Source organism: Papio anubis, chromosome Y (assembly GCF_008728515.1).
Source record: "Papio anubis isolate 15944 chromosome Y, Panubis1.0, whole genome shotgun sequence".
Classification (NCBI taxonomy): domain Eukaryota; kingdom Metazoa; phylum Chordata; class Mammalia; order Primates; family Cercopithecidae; genus Papio; species Papio anubis.
The window spans coordinates 6,495,323-6,516,165 of record NC_044997.1 but is presented as its reverse complement, the minus strand read 5'-3'; the positions used below and the strand labels follow the sequence as shown (position 1 = coordinate 6,516,165).

The following is a 20,843-nucleotide window of genomic DNA, read 5'->3' as shown; positions in this document are numbered from 1 at the left end:
TGTCAGTGCAAGTCAATCAGATTTAGGACACAAAAGCAACTACATACTGAAAAAAGAGAGCTGGGGGCTTAATTTGCTAAAACAATCTGAAAAAGAATAAACTGAGACAAATCTGTCTACTCTATTGCAAGACTTACTGTAAAGCGACTGCAACCAAGACATTGTGATCTGGCTACAGGGAACAGACACATAGTTCAACAATGCAACACAACAAATAACTCGGATATTGGCACACCCAAGTCAAGCAAACAGATTTTCAATAAAAAGCACAAAGCAATTAAGTGTAGAACAGGTAAGTTTTCTATTGCTGGTGTTGGGTCAACTGGACATCCTTTGAGAAAACATTAACTTTGGACTAAGTCTCATGTATGTTTTCTAAGTAAAAACATATGTTTTCTAAGTAAAATCTACCCTTCCCCACTCCCCCCAAAAAATTAAAAATTACGTTGACCCATGCTACTGTTGTTTCCTAACCTCAGTCCTTCAGTCTTACACTTTAAGAAGTTCAAATCATATTCACAGTCTCCAAACACACTTAATGTTTTATTTTTAAGAAATGAAATTAAAAATAGACCACAGGTAGAGTCATGAAATTCTTTTTTCTCTATTCTTGTTGGTCTTTACAAGTAATTACACCATACAGTTTTCTTTTACAATAAGACCCAAGGAGAGAAAAGGAAAGGGGGTACGATGAAAGTACAAGTTTTGAAGCACCAAAATATTTTATGACAGGGACAAAAAAACAAAAAACAAACAAAAATTGAAAAGAGGGTGGTGGGGGAAAAAAAAAGGGGTGCACTTGGGCTTCCTCAAGATTTGTCTGTCTCTATTCAGATTAGAATGAAACTGGCTTACAAAATCACTCCTGTATGCCAGCAGGAATGTGGCTGGCAAGACATTTCTGGGCATCGGGGTCTGGACTTGAATAACCAACCTTTAAACAATAACTCTCTAGGAGTGAGGATACCAAATATTGGCAGTGAAAAATTATCAACAGGCAAGAAGTTCTTTCTGAGGTCCAGGCCAGGAGACAGTACGATTTATGAAACAAACAAAAACTACCACAAATGACCTTTGGTGCCACTGTCACAACTCTTGCTCATCATGGCAGGAGAGTTGTAGCAAAGGCATTAAAGAAGGACAAGCAGCTGAGGAGCCTGAATCCTTGTGTTGTAAGTTATTTTGGTTTCTTTTCAAGAAAGGGCTGTTGTCTGTGGAAGGTGTCAGGAATGTATTTTCACGGTCTGCTTTCTCCTGAAAATGTTCTTTTTTTTGGCCCTCCTGAGACGTAATCCCTGAGCTCCGAGCCCTTTTTGACTGCAGCTCCTGCTGAACAAGATCCTCAAACTTTCCACCTTGATCCACCTTCTGCCGCCGCCGTCGCCTCTCCAGAGCCCGGCTCCTTGTCCGACTCCCTTGATGTTCAAGCTTTTCCAGCTGCAATCATACCCACATAAGCAGAAAAAGGTCAGTACTGGGATCTCTGCCTGCTGAAACCTGATCTCCTGCCCTGCCCGTGACCCCCTTCCTACTTCCAGAAGTGTGCGAATTCTGTCCAGGTCTGGAGGCTGTCCAGCCTGCAGCAGCTGCCAGATGCTGTGGTTTTCATCCAGAGTCACCTCAAGCAGGTCCCCTTCCATCATGAGCTCCTCCAGGGGAGCCCGGATTGCCTCAGGCAGCTTCAACACAGGGCCAGTCAACTGCGGCAACAGTGAGGACAGTAGCTCCAGGTCTGGGCGGAAGGCGGTGGGGTTAGGGGTGCAGGGACAGACTGGGTTAGAGGTCACTCTTGGTCTTATCCTCCATGGCCACAACAGAGCTGACAAATACATGGGTCACTCGGTTATGTGTACCCAAGAGCCTACCCAAACCACACCAGTCTTACCAGAGCCCTTTGCTGGAGCTATGTTCTCAGGAGTGGTCACACTGTCTCCGTTCTCCAGCAGCCCTTGCACCTATCAGGGAAAAAAAGAATGGGTAACGATAAATGAGCTGATGGACCAGGTCCTATCTTTCCTCCCACAACCCCAAAACTTGGGAGCCTCTACCTCCTGAATGATAGTAGACACAGGCTTCCAACAGGGAGCAGAATCTAGGGATCTGGATAGGTTTAGAATGGGGCAAAGAGGCTAGGCCAAAGGAGACTGAAAATCAGGGAACAGGGACAAAATTGGAGACAAGAGGAGGACAGGGACTAGAAGACCTAAATGTGAGGACAATGGCCAGCCTGGAAAGCTCACCTTAGAAACAGTGTTCCCACTGCCTCCTCTGATAGGGTCACAGGCAGTGGCTAAAGTGTAGACCGAGGCCTCCTCTGATCTAGGTTTGGCCTGTAGCTGTTGACGAAGCTCAGCCAGCTGTTGCAACAGAGCAGTCACATCCTCAGAAGCCAGAGCCTTTCTGGCACGGTCTTGCCAGCCAATGGCCCTCTCTGTGAGACACTGAAGAGCCTCACCTTCAGGCAGCCGCACAGGCAGTCTCTGCAGGGCAACTAGCAAGGCTAGGATTGTCTCTAGGCGTGGCCGTCGTGAGCGCATACACAGTGGACACAGGAATTTTGTGTCCCATTCCCACCAGGCCAGCAGTGGAGATGACGTGAGACTGGGCCTTGGAGAGGTGAGGAGACGGGGCACTGACACACATTGCCCATGGAACCAGTCCTGACAGAGGTCACACTGCAGAGCTCCCACCCCGGCTGGCACCTGGCCACACACACACATAGAAGTCGCAGAGGAGGCCATGAGGGATGGTGTCAGTGGACTGGGCTTGGCTGAGTTGGTGCGACGCAGCTGCAGGATACCTTCCTTTTCCTTCTGTTCCCCTTCCTTGAAGGCCACAATCTATCACGTCCAGAAGAGGGGGAAAGTAGGTCAGCAGTCCACCCTCGCCCTTGTCTGGCATCCTAATACCCAGCTCCCAAACCAGAACTTTAACAGGGCTCAGACACCCTATCATCACCGGCTCTCCTCTTTTCAGGGAGATACCCAGAATCCGTCTTCTCCCCATCTGGGCCATGCTGCTTACCACAGAGCCTGGGTCTCTGAGGTCCTGAGCAGACAGCCCCAGCAGCTCTGTGTCACACTGGTACAACCCCAGCGCCTTCTCCATCCATCGGCTACGCTTGGTGCTGTCTGAGCCAGCGTCTGCACATGGGCAGAGCACCTAAGGCAGGTAGGCAGACAGAGAGGAAATGCCCAGGCTTCCCTCACCTCCCACACCCTTTCCTTCCTACCCAGGTGCCCCCTAAAAAACCTATGTTCTCATCATACGCGCCATCTCACAGCAGCCAGGCCAGATGCAGAAGAGGGCTGTGGGTCAGGGTCCCAGACCTCACCTCCAACAGTGTGTAGCAAGAATTCTTCTTGAGAAAGGTCTTGGCGGCCTTCTCTCTCCAGGAATGTGCTGTCAATACCTGCAGCTCTAGCTGTCTCAGTTCTTCCAGCCCTACGGGCAGGTCCCGGCCCACGGCCACCAGGCCCTCCAAGTCATCCAGACAGGGGTAGTGGTCACCATTCTGGGACAAGAGAAAAAGAAAGTTCATTTAAATTATGTCAACAATATTGTGTCTAAATTTGTCCTGAGTAATACTGGGTATTGTACTGCATAATCACAGGGCCAAAAATCTGTGTTTTCTGCAAGGGAAAAATGGGATAGAAACTCTTTTCTCTCAGAACTCCTACTTTCATTGGCTCTGACCAAAAATTACACATGGGCAAGTAACTCTGTTGTATCCTGCTTCTTCTGTCCACTTCTACATATCAATAGTCTCTGCTTAGCTCTACACCCATATTCATACTTCTTTTCCTTCCATTCCTATTCTGATATGCTCAGGTCTCTCAAAGAATACTCCAAACTTCCCACCTTCACTTTCTAGCACAATCCAACTGAGCAAAAACTATCTCTTCTAGTTGCTGGCCTGACATAGCAAAGCAAAAATACTGATCCTCACTTGGATCTCATCCACATCAGCAATCCAAGCTTGTGCCTTAGTCAGAGCTTCTTTGAGAGTCTGGATGTTAGGCAGGTGAACAGGGATGTTTTCTGTCTCACGAATTATGGCTTCCAGTGTGGCTGGTGGATGCTTTTGCCTAAAATTTTTTTGAAAAACAGAAATCTATTACTACATGTTACAGGCATACGTGCCCCTTTTTTAAGTCCTATGTTTCCTTGCTAAAAACACAAGAAACAAAAAGTGTGACAGAGTAAGGGAGCCACACTGAGGAACTCTGTAACACTGCAGGGGGCATGTAGGTCTCTTGTAAGTCACAGGCTGCATCCATTCACCTGAGAAATAAGTCACCCAAGGAATATTTCCCCAACTGTTGCCTTTACAACAGTGAAACATCAACATGACATGTCATATAGATGGGACTAGATGGTACGTCATGCCAGTCCTTCAGAGTTTAGTGGATGCCCAACTGGGAGTCTGCTGCCCAAGGGCACCCATAGAAATACTTACGGTCACCCCAAAACTCAGAGGATTACAGTCAAAATACAGACAGGGAGAGACTACACCCCACCTGGCCTCCAGGCAGAAATGGGCCTTTTCTTCCCAGCGCTCTGCAATGGTCAGCAGTTCTTGCAGTTCAGCCCGGGCCTTGTCCACAGAAGGGCTGGAGGCTATCTTGGCACCCATAACCAAAAGCCCCTGCATGATGACCAGAGAGCCCCTGTGGGCTGAAGGGGCCAAAGCCTGCTTCACTTCATCTAGCCATTGTGCCTGCTCCACCTGCTGCTGAAGCTGATGGGCTTCAGGCACCTCTACACCCAGCTGCTGCCCCCTCTCCAACAAGGACTGCAATAGCCCTGGACTAGACGGCAATGTGGCCAGGGCCTCACGAGCCTCAGCTTGGTAGGCCTCCACCTGTTCCAAGACATCCTGCAAAGACATAGCATAAAATGCAGATTCTTTAGCCACATAAATACTCAACAACCTAGATTTGCTCCACTTCTCATCTTCTCTTATAGGCATTTCCTGTTGCTTAACACTTATTCTCAATCACATCCTAAAACATGATCTACTTGATAATAACAAAGGCCCTCTGTTTACCTAGAATGACACTTTTCTCCTTTAATTACCTAAAATTTCTTTTTCCAAGCCCACTTTAATATAATCTTATCCCTCTAATAAGCTTTCTAAGACTCTACTGTGTGGAGGGAAATCAAGCAATCAATCAATCAGTCCTCTCCATCCCATTCCCAAGAGCCAGTGTCTTATGTAGGCTCCTGTTTAGAGTTTTTAATTATTTCAGTCTGGAAGGGTATTTCCTTACATGCTGTAAAGACAGAGATGGTATGGGAACACTCATCTCCATCACTTTCAGGAAAGAACCTGTTGTTATGAGAAGGTTGTTTAGAATACCTAGGTTCTCAAGCTTTCCTGACATGTCAGACTTCCTGAGTATTTGCTGTTAACAAAAATTCTATCTTGCCAGGCCCCTCCTCACCTTGACATCTCCAATCTGATGCATGGCACAGGGCAGGCTGCCCATCTGCTCAAGAAGGACCCGGAGTTCAGTCAAGGTCAGCTGTGGAGTGTCCATCCTGTAGGAACCAGAAGGAACACCTTGTAAGGCCACATTTCAAAAACTTACAGAATTTTAACATACTTCCTTCCCTTTTGTATTTCAGTAATATCCACAAAGGTTTTTTTCTAAGTTCAGTGATACTGACCAGTAAGTTAAGATTTGAAAAAACACCTGTAGGCTTTTGACAGCAGTTAATAGAGACTAACTACAGATATCAAAGTGAGAGAGTCCAGCTTCCTGAGAAAATGTTAACAGTATTTATCTGCCAACACTATGGCTACTTAATACCATGCCACCATGTTACTAGATGGCTAGCACTATTCGATAGAAGAATAGAAATAAATACAAATACGTGGCAAGAGAAAACAGACATTTGAATGGCCCCCACATAGTTTAAGTTACATTTTCATTAGTCATCCAGTTAAGAGTTAAAGAATGAGGAAGAGATGTAAAAACAAATAGCCAATAGGATTCAGAAGTAGTAGCTTCCACCGTGACACAAAACATCTATTAAGCCAGAAACTGAAGTACAAATGCAATGGAAAGATTAAGAAGGAAGGAGGGCTAAGTGATGATAAGAATGGTCAGAGTAATAAATCTACTCTAGACAAGAAATGAGAGTTCATTACATTAGAAGCGAAACAGTACCACATGATAAGAACATGATAAGAACTTTTAAGACTTACTCTTTGGTTCCAACTGTCTACAAGACAAAGAAAACTGACGAGGCCAGGAAGTTTAAATGCATGAGGAAAACTTGAGACAGATTAAAGTGGAAACCCAAGGCATGTTATATGGGTATCATGGATTCAACCTGGAAAAGCCTTATTTCTCTTGAGGCTGAGTAGCGAAAGGAGTTATCCATAAAAGTGAAATTTCCTCTAAAATTTTAAGTTTCCATGGTTTAAAGAAAGGCAGCAATGAGAAAAGAGATTAAGAACAAGTAGGACTATTTAAGAATATTTGAAATAATGGTCAGGCAGCCCCAAAGATACTTCAGGAAGTATTCCAGGAGGAGACACGGTTATCATAACAGATACCTTTCTACATGTGTCAGTACCCTGAAGACCTTCCACTAGAATAAGATATAGATGGGGGAAGATGGTGATATTTAGAATCTGACTCTGTGTAGGCATAGGCCAATGTGTGTCTTTACATTTTAGATTTTAACAAAAATGTTTAAAATGGAAAACAAACCTAAATATTGTTTACACAAAAAGTTTATAGAATGACAATAGGAGGAAAGAAAATATTTTTGTACAACTCTATGATGCATTTGTGTTTTAGGCTAACTGTTATTAGAAAAGAGTAAAACATTCAAATAGAAATTAAATGTTTATGAAATAAACAATTTACAAAAACAGACTCATAGACCTGTAATTCCAGCACTTTGGGAGGCTAACGCAGGCGCATCACGAGGTCAGGAGATCAACACCATCCTGGCTAACATGGTGAAACCCCATCTCTACTTAAAATATAAAAAAATTAGCCAGGTGTGGTGGCATGCACCTGTAGTCCCAGCTACATGGGAGGCTGAGGCAGGAGAATGGCTTGAACCCAGCTGGGAGGCAGAGCTTGCAATGAGCTGAGATTGCACCACTGCACTCCAGCCTGGGTGACAGAGTGAGACTCCATCTCAAAAAAAAAGAAAAGAAAAAAAAAGAAAAAAAAAAGAATATTTGAAATAATATGTCTCTAAAATATGATGGCCATAAGAATGAAGACAAAACACAAGAAATTAAGCTGAGTACGTATGGGTCATTGAGTATCTAGGTGGCACAGAAAAGCCTAAGAGGCAATCTAGCATCTCAATTATAGCTCAGGACAATAATTATGTGACAGACTATTTAAAAGCTTCCTCATCAGTTATTTAATTTCAATCAGACCATGCCACATCCTGTGGGGCTGATCCTTCAAATAGCCCCAAAATAATACATTTAAAATATCTATTTTGCTATGTACTTCACCACTTTCAAATCTTTCTATATTTTCTTAAAGTTTATTGAAAAAATTACATATATTCTCAAGTAGAAACTGGTTCAAATGTATACCTTTGCTTTATGGTCTTGATCCCTTTATTCTGACCCTTAAACCTAATTACAAAAAAACCCCTACTTTATCTAAAATTCCTTCCTACTAACGCAGCTTTATTTTTTTTTAATAGAGTTTTTTAAAATACATGATTTAACATTGTCATGCACCACATAACATTTCAGTGACAAACCGCATACACGATAGTGGGCCTGTAAGATTATAATAGTACTGAAACATTCTTATCACCTGCTGACACTGTAGCAGTTGTAAAGTAGCAACACATTCCTCATGTCTCTGTGGTGATACTGGCGTAAACAACCCACTGTACTGCCGGTCATGTAAGAGTCTATCTAGCACATGCATCACATAATATAATACCTGATAATGATAACTAACAGCCATATATTGGTTAATGCTTGACATCACATTTTTTTTAGCTATTATTTTAGAATATACTCCTACTAGAAACAAAAGCTAACTGTCAGGCAGCCCTAAAGGTATTAGTATTCCAGGAGGAGGCACGGTTATCATAACAGATACCTTTCTACATGTGTCAGTACCCTGAAGATCTTCCACTAGAATATCAGTACCCTGAAGACCTTCCACTAGAATAAGATACAGATGGGAGAAGACGGTGATACTTAGAATCTGACTCTGTGTAGGCATAGGCCAATGTGTGTCTTTACATCTTAGATTTTAGCAAAAATGTTTAAAATGGAAAACAAACTTAAAAATTGTTTATATAGAAAAGTTTACAGAACTACGTGAGGAAAGAAAATATTTTTGTACAACTCTACGATGCATTTGTGTTTTAAGCTGTTATTAGAAAACAGTAAAACATTCAAATAGAAATTAAATGTTTTGAAATAAACAATTTACAAAACAGACTCAAAGACCAATGAAACAGATAGAAAGCCCAGAAATGAGGCTGCACACCTACAACCATCTGATCTTTGACAAAGCTGACAAACACAAGCAATGGGGAAAGGACTCCCTATTCAGTACATCCTGTTGAGGTAACTGGCTGAGTCATATGCAGAAAACCCAAACAGGACCCCTGATACAAGTATCAGTTCAAGATGGATTAAAGACATAAATTAAAAACCTGAAACCATAAACGCCCTGGAAGACAATCTGGGCAATGCCATTCCAGACATAGGCATGAGTAAAGATTTCATTATGAAGATGTCAAAAGCAACTGCGAAAATAGCAAAAATTGATGAGTCCGAATTAAAGAGCTCTTGCACAAAGAAACTGTCTACACACAGGGTAAACGGACAACCTACAGAATGGGAGACAGTTTTTGCAAACTATGCATCTGACGAGGGTCTAATATCCAGCATCTATAAAGGAATCTAACCAAATTTACAAGAAGAAAACAACCCCATTACAAAGTGGGCAAAAGACATAAACAGACCCTTTTCAAATGGAGACATACATGCAGCCAACAGATATATGAAAAAAAGCTCAGCATCAGTGATCATTAGAGAAATGCAAAACAAAATCACAGTGAGGTACCACCTGACAAGACCATTCAGAATGGCAATCATGAAAAAGTCAGGAAACAGCAGGTGTTGACGAGGTTGTGGAGAAACAGTAACTCCTACACAGGGTTGCTGGGAGTGTAAAATTAGTTCAACCACTGTGGAAGACAGTGTGGCAATTCCTCAAAGATCCAGAGGCAGAAATACCATTTGACCCAGCTATCCCATTACTGGGTATATACCCAAAGGTATATAAATTGTTCTATCATGAAGACATATGCAGGTGTTATGTTCACTGCAGCACCACTCACAAGAGCAAAGACATGAAATCAATCTAAATGGCCATTAATGATAGACTGGATAAAGAAAAAGTGGTACATATCCACCATGGAATTACCATGCAGATATTATAAAAACAGGATCATGACCTCCAAAGAAACATGGATGAAGCTGGAGGCCATTATCCTTAGCAAACTAGCACAGGGAGAGAAAATCAAATACCACGTTCTCACTGGTATGTGGAGGCTATGAGAACACATATGAGAACACATGGATATATGCACAGAGGAAACAGCACATACTGGGGACTACCAGAAGGTGGAGGGTGGGAGGGGGGAGAGGACCAGGAGAAATAACTAAGGGGTACTGGACTTAATACCTGGGTGACAAACTGTGTTAACAAACTCCCATGACACAAGTGTACGTATGTAACAAACCCACACATGTACCCTGAAAAAAAGTTTTAAAAAAAATTTACAGTAGCAGTGGCTAGTTTACCATTAAAGAAAGATACCTTCACATTCTCTTACCAGTCAGTTCCTCACCCTGAAAAACTTCCTGTCCTGCAAGTTTCATTCATGGTAAGTGTCCCATATTTTATGTCCTCCACAGTTCGTTTATTGTATTAATTATATGTTTGGATATTTTGATACACAAATACTCACCATTGTGTTACAACTGCCAACAATATTCAGTACAGTATCACGTTGTGCAGGTTTGCTGCCTAGGAACAACAGGCTCTACACAGCCTAGGTATGTAGGAGGTCACAGCATACAGGTTTATGTAAGTAGATGGTGCATATGCAACAATGACAAAATTGCCTAATGACACTTTTCTCCAAACACATCTCCATCATTAAGTGATGCCTGACTGTACGTAATCATTTACTTGATTTTTCAATGTAAAAAGTATATGTATCTATTGTCGTATACATTTGGAAACTAACAGTTAAATAAATACCTAGGATTACTTTAACTTCTAAAGTTTTGCCTAATTACACAGCCAAAAGTAAATTTTGTGGAAATTCTGATGTCTCCATAATGTTATGAGATTTCCTAAGAAGTAGGAAAAGATTGCAATTTTGCTAGTATATATTTATTTATTGCCACATTATTTTGTTAGAAACTGTTTACTTCAGTAACTTCTAGTTCATATTATACAGGTTTTTGTCCATGTGTTATCTACCCTTTCTTGGTAAAACTTGACAAGTGCTGAGTCTGTGCTTCTTTTCTTTTTTTGTTATTGTTGTTTTGAGATGGAGTTAGGCTCTTGCCGCCCAGGCTGGAGTGCAATGACACCATCTCGGCTCACTGCAACTTCTGCCTCTTGGGTTCAAACAATTCTCCTGCCTCAGTCTCAAATGGGATTGTGTGTTCATAGTCTATCCATTTTTGTTATTCATTTTCACATACTCACACCCTTCTTTGCCTTCTCCTCTCACATACCTGGCCACCTGACCACTGACCAGCCCCAGGACTTGAGATATACATGCCTCCACCTCACTCAGGCAGTTCTTCAGTCGCTGAAGCAGCTCACTATTAGGAAACCTCCTCTCACGAGCTTCAGACTCCAGTGCCCTTAGCTCTTCAAAGCCTAGAGACAGCATAAGTTGCAACAGGTAGGCAGTGTTAGCAGAAAAGGAAGATTGTGAATACCCAAAAGAAAGAAATAAAGTTTATACAAGGGTTCCTTCCGTTTCCCCGTCACTCACTGCGCTTACGGCCATCCTCCACCTCCAAGGCTACTCGTACTTTGTTGGCCCAGGTGTCAAAAGACTCAGCTCGAATCTTCAGCTTATGCAGCATGGTGGGGAGCTCATCCAAGGTGTACCGATACCTAAAGGAAGAAAACCAGGAAGGGTACACATCTGGCACAGCTCTGTAACCTCCTCCACATCCCCACAGTGTTCCCATGCTCACCGTAGGTACTGTCGGCTACTAGAGCACTTGCAGAGGTCATTGATGTGGGAAAGGCATACAAGGCCATCTGGGCAGTCATAGCAGGCCAGGGCTGACAAGAAGCATGTGGTCTTACACTTGATGCACTGGCGTTCATCATCTGGGAGCAGCTCAAAAGCCTCTCGCTCAGCCTCCGTGACGCCCTGGGGGTGTTCAACCCACATATACTGTAAAGACTAGGAGTAGGGCTGTGGACACCCCACCTCAGCCAACACTGAGCCCTGATGTGGACTCAACCTTGTAAGGACAGCTGCAGAGAAATTGGAAGAAAAAATATAAACACATACAGGCTCTGTCTTTCCATTTCAAAATGCATGACTTAAAAGTTTAGGCACACAGTGGTTACTCAATGTTGGTCTGTGTCTCTGTAACGTGGTATATGTGACTAAATCCCTAAGCCCTGCTCTTGACCACCCACCTTCTCCAAAAGGGCCTTTCGTAGACGTCGCTCCTCCTGAACCATAATGAACATCTCCTTGTGCACAGCCACTGCTAGATTGAGATCCAACGTCTCTGGGAAGGCAGCCATCTTGCAGATGAGCTCCTCATGGGAGAAGACACAATAGCGCCGGAGCCGGCGGTAGTGTTCAATGCACTGGCGTCCAGCAGGTAGCTGCAAGTGCGTTCAAGACTGTGTGTGGCTATCTGGAGACCACAATGCTTAGCTTATCCACAATAATCCTTACCCATATTCTTTATACTTTCTACCTGCAGGCCCACTGCATGCCCACTCACCCAGTCAGCAGTGCAAAAGTTGACAGCTTCAGCAAAATTGTATCCTTGGTTAAAACCACTGTGGTAAGCACGAGGAAAAGTGATGACAAATTCCCCTGCACATTGGTTTGTGCGGACAACCTAAAAAGGAGAAGAAAAACGGAAAGAGGTGTGGGTCAGAACTAATGGGTAAGATGTGAACTCAAAAATGCTCCTAGATGCTGTAATGGATGTAGGAAGAGTGGAAAGGCTCTATCGTCAAGTATGTGCCCTAAAAGAAAAATAACATTGTGACATTTAAAAGTGGTATTCAGAGAAAAGTACTCAAAAAATGTGTAATTCAGGAAACAAATATAGAGGGTTCCACAAACAAGTAAAAAAATTCTTTGCTTCGATAATCAAAGAAATGTAAATTTTTAAAGTCATGGAGTTCAGTCACCAAAAATGATGGAATTAGAAACTCCACAACTTTTTCCCTCTACCCAAACAATGATCTAGTGCTGAAATTTTCAGAGCAGTGTAATAAAACAAAAAACAAACAAAAAAAAACCCAAATCAGGAGAACACTTAATTTTTACAAGCTTCTAAAATTCAGTACGAGACTGCTGTAATGTAGTAACTTGCCTTCATACACACTTGCCCCAACTCCTATCTCAGCAACTACCTTGGGAAAGCAACCTGAGATTCTGGTGCAGCTGGCTGGTGCCAGGAACCATGATGTGAACCTTTTTCCCAAAAAACTAAAGTGGTGTGTTTTGACCTATCTGGTGGAGGACTACATCAAGGGCCTGAATTTCTTTCACCTGCCTGACAGTTCGCTAAGAAGAGAGACGACTTCCCAGGCTGTGTTTTTTGCAAGTATAAAAAAGCAAAGATATTAGCCATATCCACCTCTGGCTTTAAAATGGGGGTGATGATGGTAGGGAGGAGATACAGAGACAGAGAGAAAGAGACTAGAAAAACAACAGATAATTTTAACTGCCTGGGAGGAAAATCCTAGAGAATGAGATATTTGGGGAAAAAGGGACTCGAGAAAAGCTTCCACATAGTATTTGAGAACTGAGAAAGCCACATTAACGTCCAGGGCAAGATGCATGCTCAGAAAAGATCTAAGACTCTAAGCTCACTTCTGTCTGACTTTCATGCTCTTCCTAAGCAGAAGGTGGAGTCTAAAACAGTTTTTAAAACAGCCTTGAAGAAGTTTCCCCAATCAGACACAATCTGCAAAGACTGGGTGGTTAATATTATTATCAGTTATTATCATTATTATTTTGGCTTAAGAAAGGGTTTGTTAGGTTGGTAGATGACCACCAGGCTAATAGAAAGCAGAAAAAGAATATAAAATTAAAAGATTACTCAAGTATACAAAGAGTTGCTCACCATGTTTATGTTAGGAAAATGCAAATCAAAACCACAAGATACTATTTCTTGCCACAAAAGATACTATTTCTTGCCATACAAAAAGAGGCGGAAAATAACACAGTTGACAAGAATGCAGACATATTGGAACCCTTGTGCATGGCTGGTAAGAATGCAAAATGGCTATGAAACTGCTATGGAAAACAGTAACTAAGTTCCTCAAAAAATTAAAACAGAGAACTACCATATGACTGTCCAATACCACTTATCAGTATACACCCAAAACTCTAAAAGAAATAACCTGAACAAATATTTGCACACAAATGTTCACAGCAGAAATATGCACAATAGCTAAGTGGTGGAAACAACACAAACGTGCTTTAACAGATGCATGGATAAGTACAATGTGGTCTGTTCATACAATGCAGTATTATTCAGCCATGGAAAAGGAATGAAACTCTGACACATGCCATAGCACAGATGAACTTTGAGAAATCTGATACAAAAGATCACATGTTGTATGATTCCATTTATAGGAAATATGCAGAATAAATTCATAGAAACAGAAAGTAAAATTGTGGTCCAAGGAGAGAAACATGGGTGAATGAGAAATAACATAATTGTTTTGAGACTTTTCTGGAATAATAAAAATATTTTAGAATTTAATAGACATGGTGGATGCAGAACACTGTGAATGTACTAAATGATACCAAATTGTTCAATTTAAGATAGTTTGCTTTGTATTATGTGAATTTCACCTTTAAAACATATGCCCCAAAAATACTAGTTCAGAAAATTCAGTAATCAAACAACTACTATTGTACATAAAAGCAACAACAACAAAAAATTTTTTGAGAAGACAAGGGGATAGCATGATTTTCAGAGTTGAAGCAATACCAAAAGTGTTCAGTTTAAAACACAGGAGGCATACAAAGAAACCAGAAAGTATAGCCCTTCAGTTAAAAGAAAAAAGCTCTGAGATAGCCCAGGCTTACGTACTTACTAAAGTCTATCAACTCTCTAACAGGCTTAAATGGCGTAAGAAGCAATGCACAAAGGACTAACGGGTATCAGAAGAATAATATCCCTCCAAATAAGAGTTCCAAGAAAGGCATTAAAATTACAAAAATGAAACAAGTCAAAATTCTGAGGCTCCCAGTCCCATAGAAAAAGTGAAAAACTCACAAGATGTTTTCAACAGGAGCTTTGAGCAGGCAAAAGAAAGAATCAGAAAACTGTAAAACATGTCAACTGAAATAATCAAATCAGCAGGGGTCAAAAAGAGAAGAATATTAATCAGATCCTACCAAGTGCACCCATATATGCAGAATGGGAGTTTCATAAGAAGAGAAAAAGAAAAAGGTCTAACAGTTTAAACAAAAATGGTTAAACAATTTCCGAATTTGTGGAAAGCCCTGAAAGTCTACCACCAAGAAGCTCAGGGCACTCCAACTAGATAAACTCTAGGAGACACAATATAGTCGAACCATCAAAAGGTAAGACACCAAGATGGGGTTTGAAAGCAGCATGACAGACATGATTCTTCACATATAATGGATGCTTAACAGAATTATCAACAGATTTCTCATAAGAAGTAATGGAGGCCAGAGGCCAGTTGGATGACATGTTTAAAGTCACATAATGGAAAAAACAAATAAATAAATAAAAAGAATTAAAAATTGTGGAAATATGTCTCCAAAAGACACGCCTACAGGGAATACAGAAGGACTCCTTCAGGCTGACATGAAAGGATATTACCGAGTAATTCAGAGCTTTATAAAGAAAGCAATACGCCTAGGAAAGGCACCCATAAAAAAAAATATATAAAAGTCAGTATTACATATATAGCACATGAGAGACAAAAAATATAGTTCGGAACTAGAATCAGAAAGCAAGACAAATCATGTAATTAGATTGCTTGATGAGCTCATTATCATCAATATCTTTTTCTTGTCAGACAAGAGGAATACTAGAAAAAAAAAGGTACAAGTTATAATTCATAAAATGTATAAAATGTCAGGAAAGGAAGGGGGCTTCTGGAGACACAAAGTGTATTTTGTTCAGATGAGAAAACGGAGGAAGATGGCCATAAAAGTTATAAAAGCTTATAAAGTGGTTAACTCAAAGCTTACAGAATTTCAAAGGAGAAAAGGCACAGCATGTTACAAGACAGTGACCCAGTCCGTGTACCACATACACATTGCTTACTTATTTTTTAGCAAAAGGAGCTGATATAATTCAATCCTAGAAACACCCAAAACTCTGAAACCAGTCCCTCATCCTCATGTGGGTTTTGCAAAATAAGAATTATATTCAGAAAAATTAAGAGAATACCAATCCTAGATTAGAAGGCAGATAAAAAGGCCAAGATCCAAGTTTTAATTTCCATTCTGCTAAGTAATTATCTAATCTCTCTTTTAATTGTTCTCTTAGGTGTCCCAGCTAATGGTAGCGATCTGCAACCTGATGTCAGCAAGGGTAGGCAAAGAGGTGTGATGCTAAGCCTAATCTCCACAGCAAAATAGATACGGTTTTATTTCTTCCAAAACTAAGTTCTTTCTCATTCCCTTCTCACCCCAGGGAATAAAATTAAAATTGTTTTGATCCTTGTTACTCACTGGCACACCATGGGACATCAAAGTGTTGGGATTCATGAGAGTGACAAGCTGGTGTAGGAGGTCAGGCTGGCTATCAAACAGCTCAGGTGTCAGCCTCTTCATCACCTCTTCCAAATGCTCTGCTGCCAGGGAGGGTACACCATACCAGGTCTTTGGTTCACCCCTGCTCAGGCAGAGAGAAAACACATCAAGTCTATACACATCCTTGCATATGAAGGCAGTCTTGATATCCATGCCAGCCTTTGGGGTCATGCTCACCAGTGCAGATAGTTAATAGAGTAACTCCAGTGATCCTCAATATGCCAACAAAATGCTGAGAAAACCATGCCCACGTACAGCCAGGGCACCTTCATGCCTGAGATGTCTGCATTGATGTGACAGAGAACAGACTGATCTAGCACCGGCATCACATTCAGGTTCCAACCACTGGTCGCATATTCCTGTTGGGTCAGAGATTTGCCAGAGTGAGTAGGGAGTAGGATAGGGTGAGGAAAGGCAAACTGAGCAAAACATATATAAGAAGACAACTGCGTCTTAGAGCGTGCTGCCTACTGGTATGCCTGGTCATTCAAGAGGTCCATGTTGTAAACTCAGATATAATACCCTGTTTTGCCACTATCAACTAACAAAATGCCGGAGGTCCTAGCCAGAGCAATGAGGCAGGAAAAGAAATTTAAAAAGCATTCAAATTGGAAAAGAAAAAGTTATGTTATCCCTGTTTGAAGATTTGTAAGGAAGTCTTAAAGAAAACACTTCTTTTTTAAGAGGATGCTAAGGCCTCCATAAAAACGCTGTTAGAACTAACAAATTCAGTAAATTTGCAGGATACAAAATCAATATAAAAATCAGTTGTGTTTCCATACATTAGTAGAAAATTATCTGAAAGAAAAATAAAATAAAAACTCCATTTCTTACAGCTGAAAAAAAAATCCCTAGCAATAAATTTGCTAGGAGGTAAAAAAATCACTACAGTGAAAACTATACAAATAATGATGAAGGAAACCGAAGAAGACACAAATAAATTTTAAGCTACCTTGTCCTCACAGACTAGAAGAATTAATATTGCTAAAATGTCCATAATATCCAAACTGATCTAGAAATTCAATTTAATCCCCGTCAAAAACCAACAACAGCATCCTTAACAGAAATTTTAGAAAAAGCAAGTGATATGGAATCCCAAAGACTCAAAATATCCAAAGCAGTATGTGAAACAAAACAATAAACAAAAAAGCTGAGAGTATTCACACTAATTTTATATCACACAGCTACGGTAACTAAAAGGGCTTAGTACTACCAATAAAAACAAAACACACAGATACAAGGAAAATAAGCTCAGAAATAAATCTCTGCATTTTTAGTCGAAAGAAGTTCCACAAAGACACCAAGAACACAGAGGAAAGGACAGTCTCTTCAGCATCTATTGTTGGAAAACCTGGATATCCACATGCAGAGAAGGATGAAACGTTACCCGTCTTTCAGCATGTACAAAAATCAACCCCCAAAGGAAGTAAAAACTTAAATGTAAAATCCAAAAGTATGAAACTACTAAAAGAAGACATAAGAGGAAAGCTCCATGACATTGATCTTGGCAAGAATTTTCTGGATTAAGACCTCAAAAGCATAAGCAACTAAAGTAAAAACAGACAAATGGTATTACATTAAGCTAAAAAGCTTCTGCACAATGAAGGAAACATCAACAGAATAAAGAGACGACCTACAGAATGGAAGAATATATTTGCAAACTGTGGGTCCAATAAAAGGTCAAGATCCAAAAAGTAAGAAACTGCACAAATACAACAGGAAGAAAAAAAAAAAAAAACTAATTCAAAATGAGCAGAAGATAAAGAAAAGGAAGTATCTTAAAATACAGCTAACCAAGTAGGTGAAAAACTTCTACAAGGAAATCCACAAAACATTGCTAAAAAAGATCAGAGATAACACAAGTAAATGGAAAACCATTCCACACCCATATATTGAAAGAACCAGTTACATTAAAATGGCCATACCACTCAAAGCAATTTACAGATTCAATGCTATTTCTATCAAACTACCAACATCATTCTTCACAGAACTTGAAAAAAATTCTAAAATTTATTTGGAACTAAAAAAAGAGCCCCAACTAGCCAAAGCAAACCTAAGCCAAAAGACAAAGATATAGACATCACACTATCCAAATTTTGAACTATAATCTGAAGCGATAGTAACTAAAACAGCATGGTACTGTAACAAAGACCAACAAAAAACAAATGGAACAGAATAGAAAACTCAGAAATAAAGCCAGACATGTACTACCATCTGTTATTTGACAAGGCCAACAAAAACAAACAATGGGAAATAGCTTCCCATTCAATAAATGGTGCTGGAGTAACTGACTAGCTATATGCTGAAGACTGAAGCTGGACACCTGCACTTCACCATGTGCAAAAATTAACTCAAGGCCAGGCTTACACCTGTAATCCCAACACTGTGGGAGGTCAAGGTAGGAGAACAGCTAGAGCCCAGAAGTTTGAGATCAGCCTGGTCAACACAGTGAGACTCTTGTCTCTACAAAAATTTTTTAAAAATATTAGCCAAGTGTAATAGCTATTAATATAAAAAATAGTAACCTTGTAAAAATTTCTATTCTTATAATTTTTTTTTTTTTTTGCAGTAGCTCCCAGCTACTAGGAAGGCTTAAGTGTGAGGGTTGTTTAAGCCCAGAAGATCTTGGCTACAGTGAGGTGAGTCATGACTGTGCTACTGCACACCAGCACGTGTGACAGAGAAATTGTGTCTCAAAAGAAATTAATGTGGAATGAACCAAAGATTTATTTAAATGTAAAACCTCAAACTAGAGTAATCCTAGGGAAATAGTCTTCTTGACAGTGTCCTTGGCAAAGAATTTCTGGCTAAGCCCCCAAAAGTAAATGCAACAAAAATAGGTAAGTGGGACCTAATTAAGTGAAACAGCTTCCCACAGCAAAAGAAACTGTCAACAGAATAAACAACCTACAGAATGAAGAAGATATTTGCTATACATCTGACAAAAGCCAAATATTCACAAACTATAGCAAATTTATACAAATCAACGAACAAAAAACAAATCACCCCATTAAAAATGGGCAAAGGACATCAGCAGACACTCCTCTTAAGAATATATACAAGTGGCCAACGTGCATATAAAAAGATCATGTCCTTTGCTGAGACATGGATACAGCTGGAGGCCATCGTCCTTAGCAAGCTAACACAGGAACAGAAAACCAAATACTGTATGTTCTCTCTTACGAGTAGGAGCTAGATGATGAGAGAATACGTAGACATAGAGGGGAACAACAGACACTGGGATTTTTGGAGGTTGGGAGGTGGGGAGAGGGACAGATCAGGAAAAATAACTAATGGGTTCCAGACTTAATACCTGAGTGATAAAATAATCTGTACAACAAATCCCCATGATACAAGTTTACCTGTGTAATAAAACTACACTTGTACCCCTGAACTTAAAAGCTTATCCACCATGGTCAAGTCAGCATCATCCCTGGGAGACACAGCTGGTTCAACATAACCAAACCAATAAACACAATCCATCACATAAGCAGAACCAATGACAAAAACCACATGATTATCGCAATAGATTCAGAAAAAGCCTGCAACAAAATTCAACACCCCGTCATGCTAAAACTCTCAATTAACTACGTACTGATGGAACATATCTCAAAACAGTAACAGCTAATATAACAAACCCACAGTCAATGTCATACTGAATGGGCAAAAACTGGAAGCATTCCCTTTGAAAACCAGCACAAGACAAGGATGCCCTCTCTCACTACTCTTATTCAACATAGTATTGAAAGCTCTGGCCAGGGGAGTCAGGCAAGAGAAAGAAATAAAGGGTATTCAATTAGGAAGACAGGAAGTCAAACTGTCTCTGTTTGCAGATGCCATGGTTGTAGATTTAGAAAACCCCATCGTCTCAGCCCAAAATTTCCTTAAGCTGATAAGCAACTTTATCAGCATACAAAATCAAAGTGAAAAAAATCACAAGCATCCCTATACACCAATAACAAACAGAGAGCCAAATCATGAGTGAACTCCCATTCACAATTGCTATAAAGAGAATAAACCTAGGATTCCAACTTACAAGGGATGTGAAGTACCAACTCAAGGAGTACTACAAACCACTGCTCAAGGAAATCAGAGAGGACACAAATGGAAAAACATTCCATGCTGATGAACGGGAAGAATCAATATCGTGAAAATGGCCATACCACCCGAAGTAACTTACAGATTCAATGCTACACCCATCAAGCTACCATTGACTTTCTTCACCAAACTGGAAAAAACTACTTTCAGTTTCATATGGAACCAAAAAAGAGCCCACGTAGCAAAGAGACAATCCTAAGCAAAAGGAATGAAGTTTGAGGCATCACGCTACCTGACTTCAAACTATACTACCAGGCTACAGTAAGATAAATAGCATGGTACTGGTACCAAAACAGATATACAGACCAACTGAACAGAACAGAGGCCTCAGAAATAACACCACCCATCTACAACCATCTGATCTTTAATACACCTGACACAAACAAGCAATGGAGAAAGGATTCCCTATTTAATAAATGGTGCTGGGAAAACTGGCTAGCCATACGCAGAAAGCTAAAACTGGATCCCTTCCTTACACCTTATACAAAAATTAACTCAAGATGGACTAAAGACTTAAACATGAGACTTAAAACCATAAAAACCCTAGAAGAAAACCTAGACAATACCATTTAGGAGACAGGCAAGGACAAAGACTTCAGGACTAAAACACCAAAGCAATGGCAACAAAAGCCAAAATTGATACATGGGATCTAATTAAACTAAAGAGCTTCTGCACAGCAAAAGAAACT

General features: G+C 40.6%; 1 protein-coding gene across 6 annotated transcripts in view; it reads right to left on the bottom strand.

The window, feature by feature from the left end:
* Positions 1 to 515: 515 nt before the first annotated feature.
* Positions 516 to 20,843, bottom strand: part of KDM5D (lysine demethylase 5D) — a 39,880-nt gene continuing 19,552 nt past the window's right edge. For 2 of the 6 annotated variants that reach the window (XM_031661097.1, XM_031661100.1), the window contains 16 exons: positions 16,234 to 16,415; positions 15,976 to 16,138; positions 12,020 to 12,139; positions 11,703 to 11,897; positions 11,246 to 11,427; positions 11,038 to 11,162; positions 10,772 to 10,919; positions 5,448 to 5,544; positions 4,521 to 4,879; positions 3,950 to 4,088; positions 3,335 to 3,514; positions 3,025 to 3,162; positions 2,241 to 2,840; positions 1,886 to 1,955; positions 1,533 to 1,732; positions 1,087 to 1,437 (listed from right to left, as the gene is read on the bottom strand). In XM_031661097.1, coding sequence (XP_031516957.1) covers positions 1,087 to 1,437; positions 1,533 to 1,732; positions 1,886 to 1,955; positions 2,241 to 2,840; positions 3,025 to 3,162; positions 3,335 to 3,514; positions 3,950 to 4,088; positions 4,521 to 4,879; positions 5,448 to 5,544; positions 10,772 to 10,919; positions 11,038 to 11,162; positions 11,246 to 11,427; positions 11,703 to 11,897; positions 12,020 to 12,139; positions 15,976 to 16,138; positions 16,234 to 16,415 — 3,249 coding nt within the window. Of the gene's footprint in view, positions 1,438 to 1,532; positions 1,733 to 1,885; positions 1,956 to 2,240; positions 2,841 to 3,024; positions 3,163 to 3,334; positions 3,515 to 3,949; positions 4,089 to 4,520; positions 4,880 to 5,447; positions 5,545 to 10,771; positions 10,920 to 11,037; positions 11,163 to 11,245; positions 11,428 to 11,702; positions 11,898 to 12,019; positions 12,140 to 15,975; positions 16,139 to 16,233; positions 16,416 to 20,843 lie in introns of all 6 variants that reach the window. The other 4 variants (XM_031661096.1, XR_004181079.1, XM_031661098.1 and 1 more) reach the window with 4 other exon arrangements.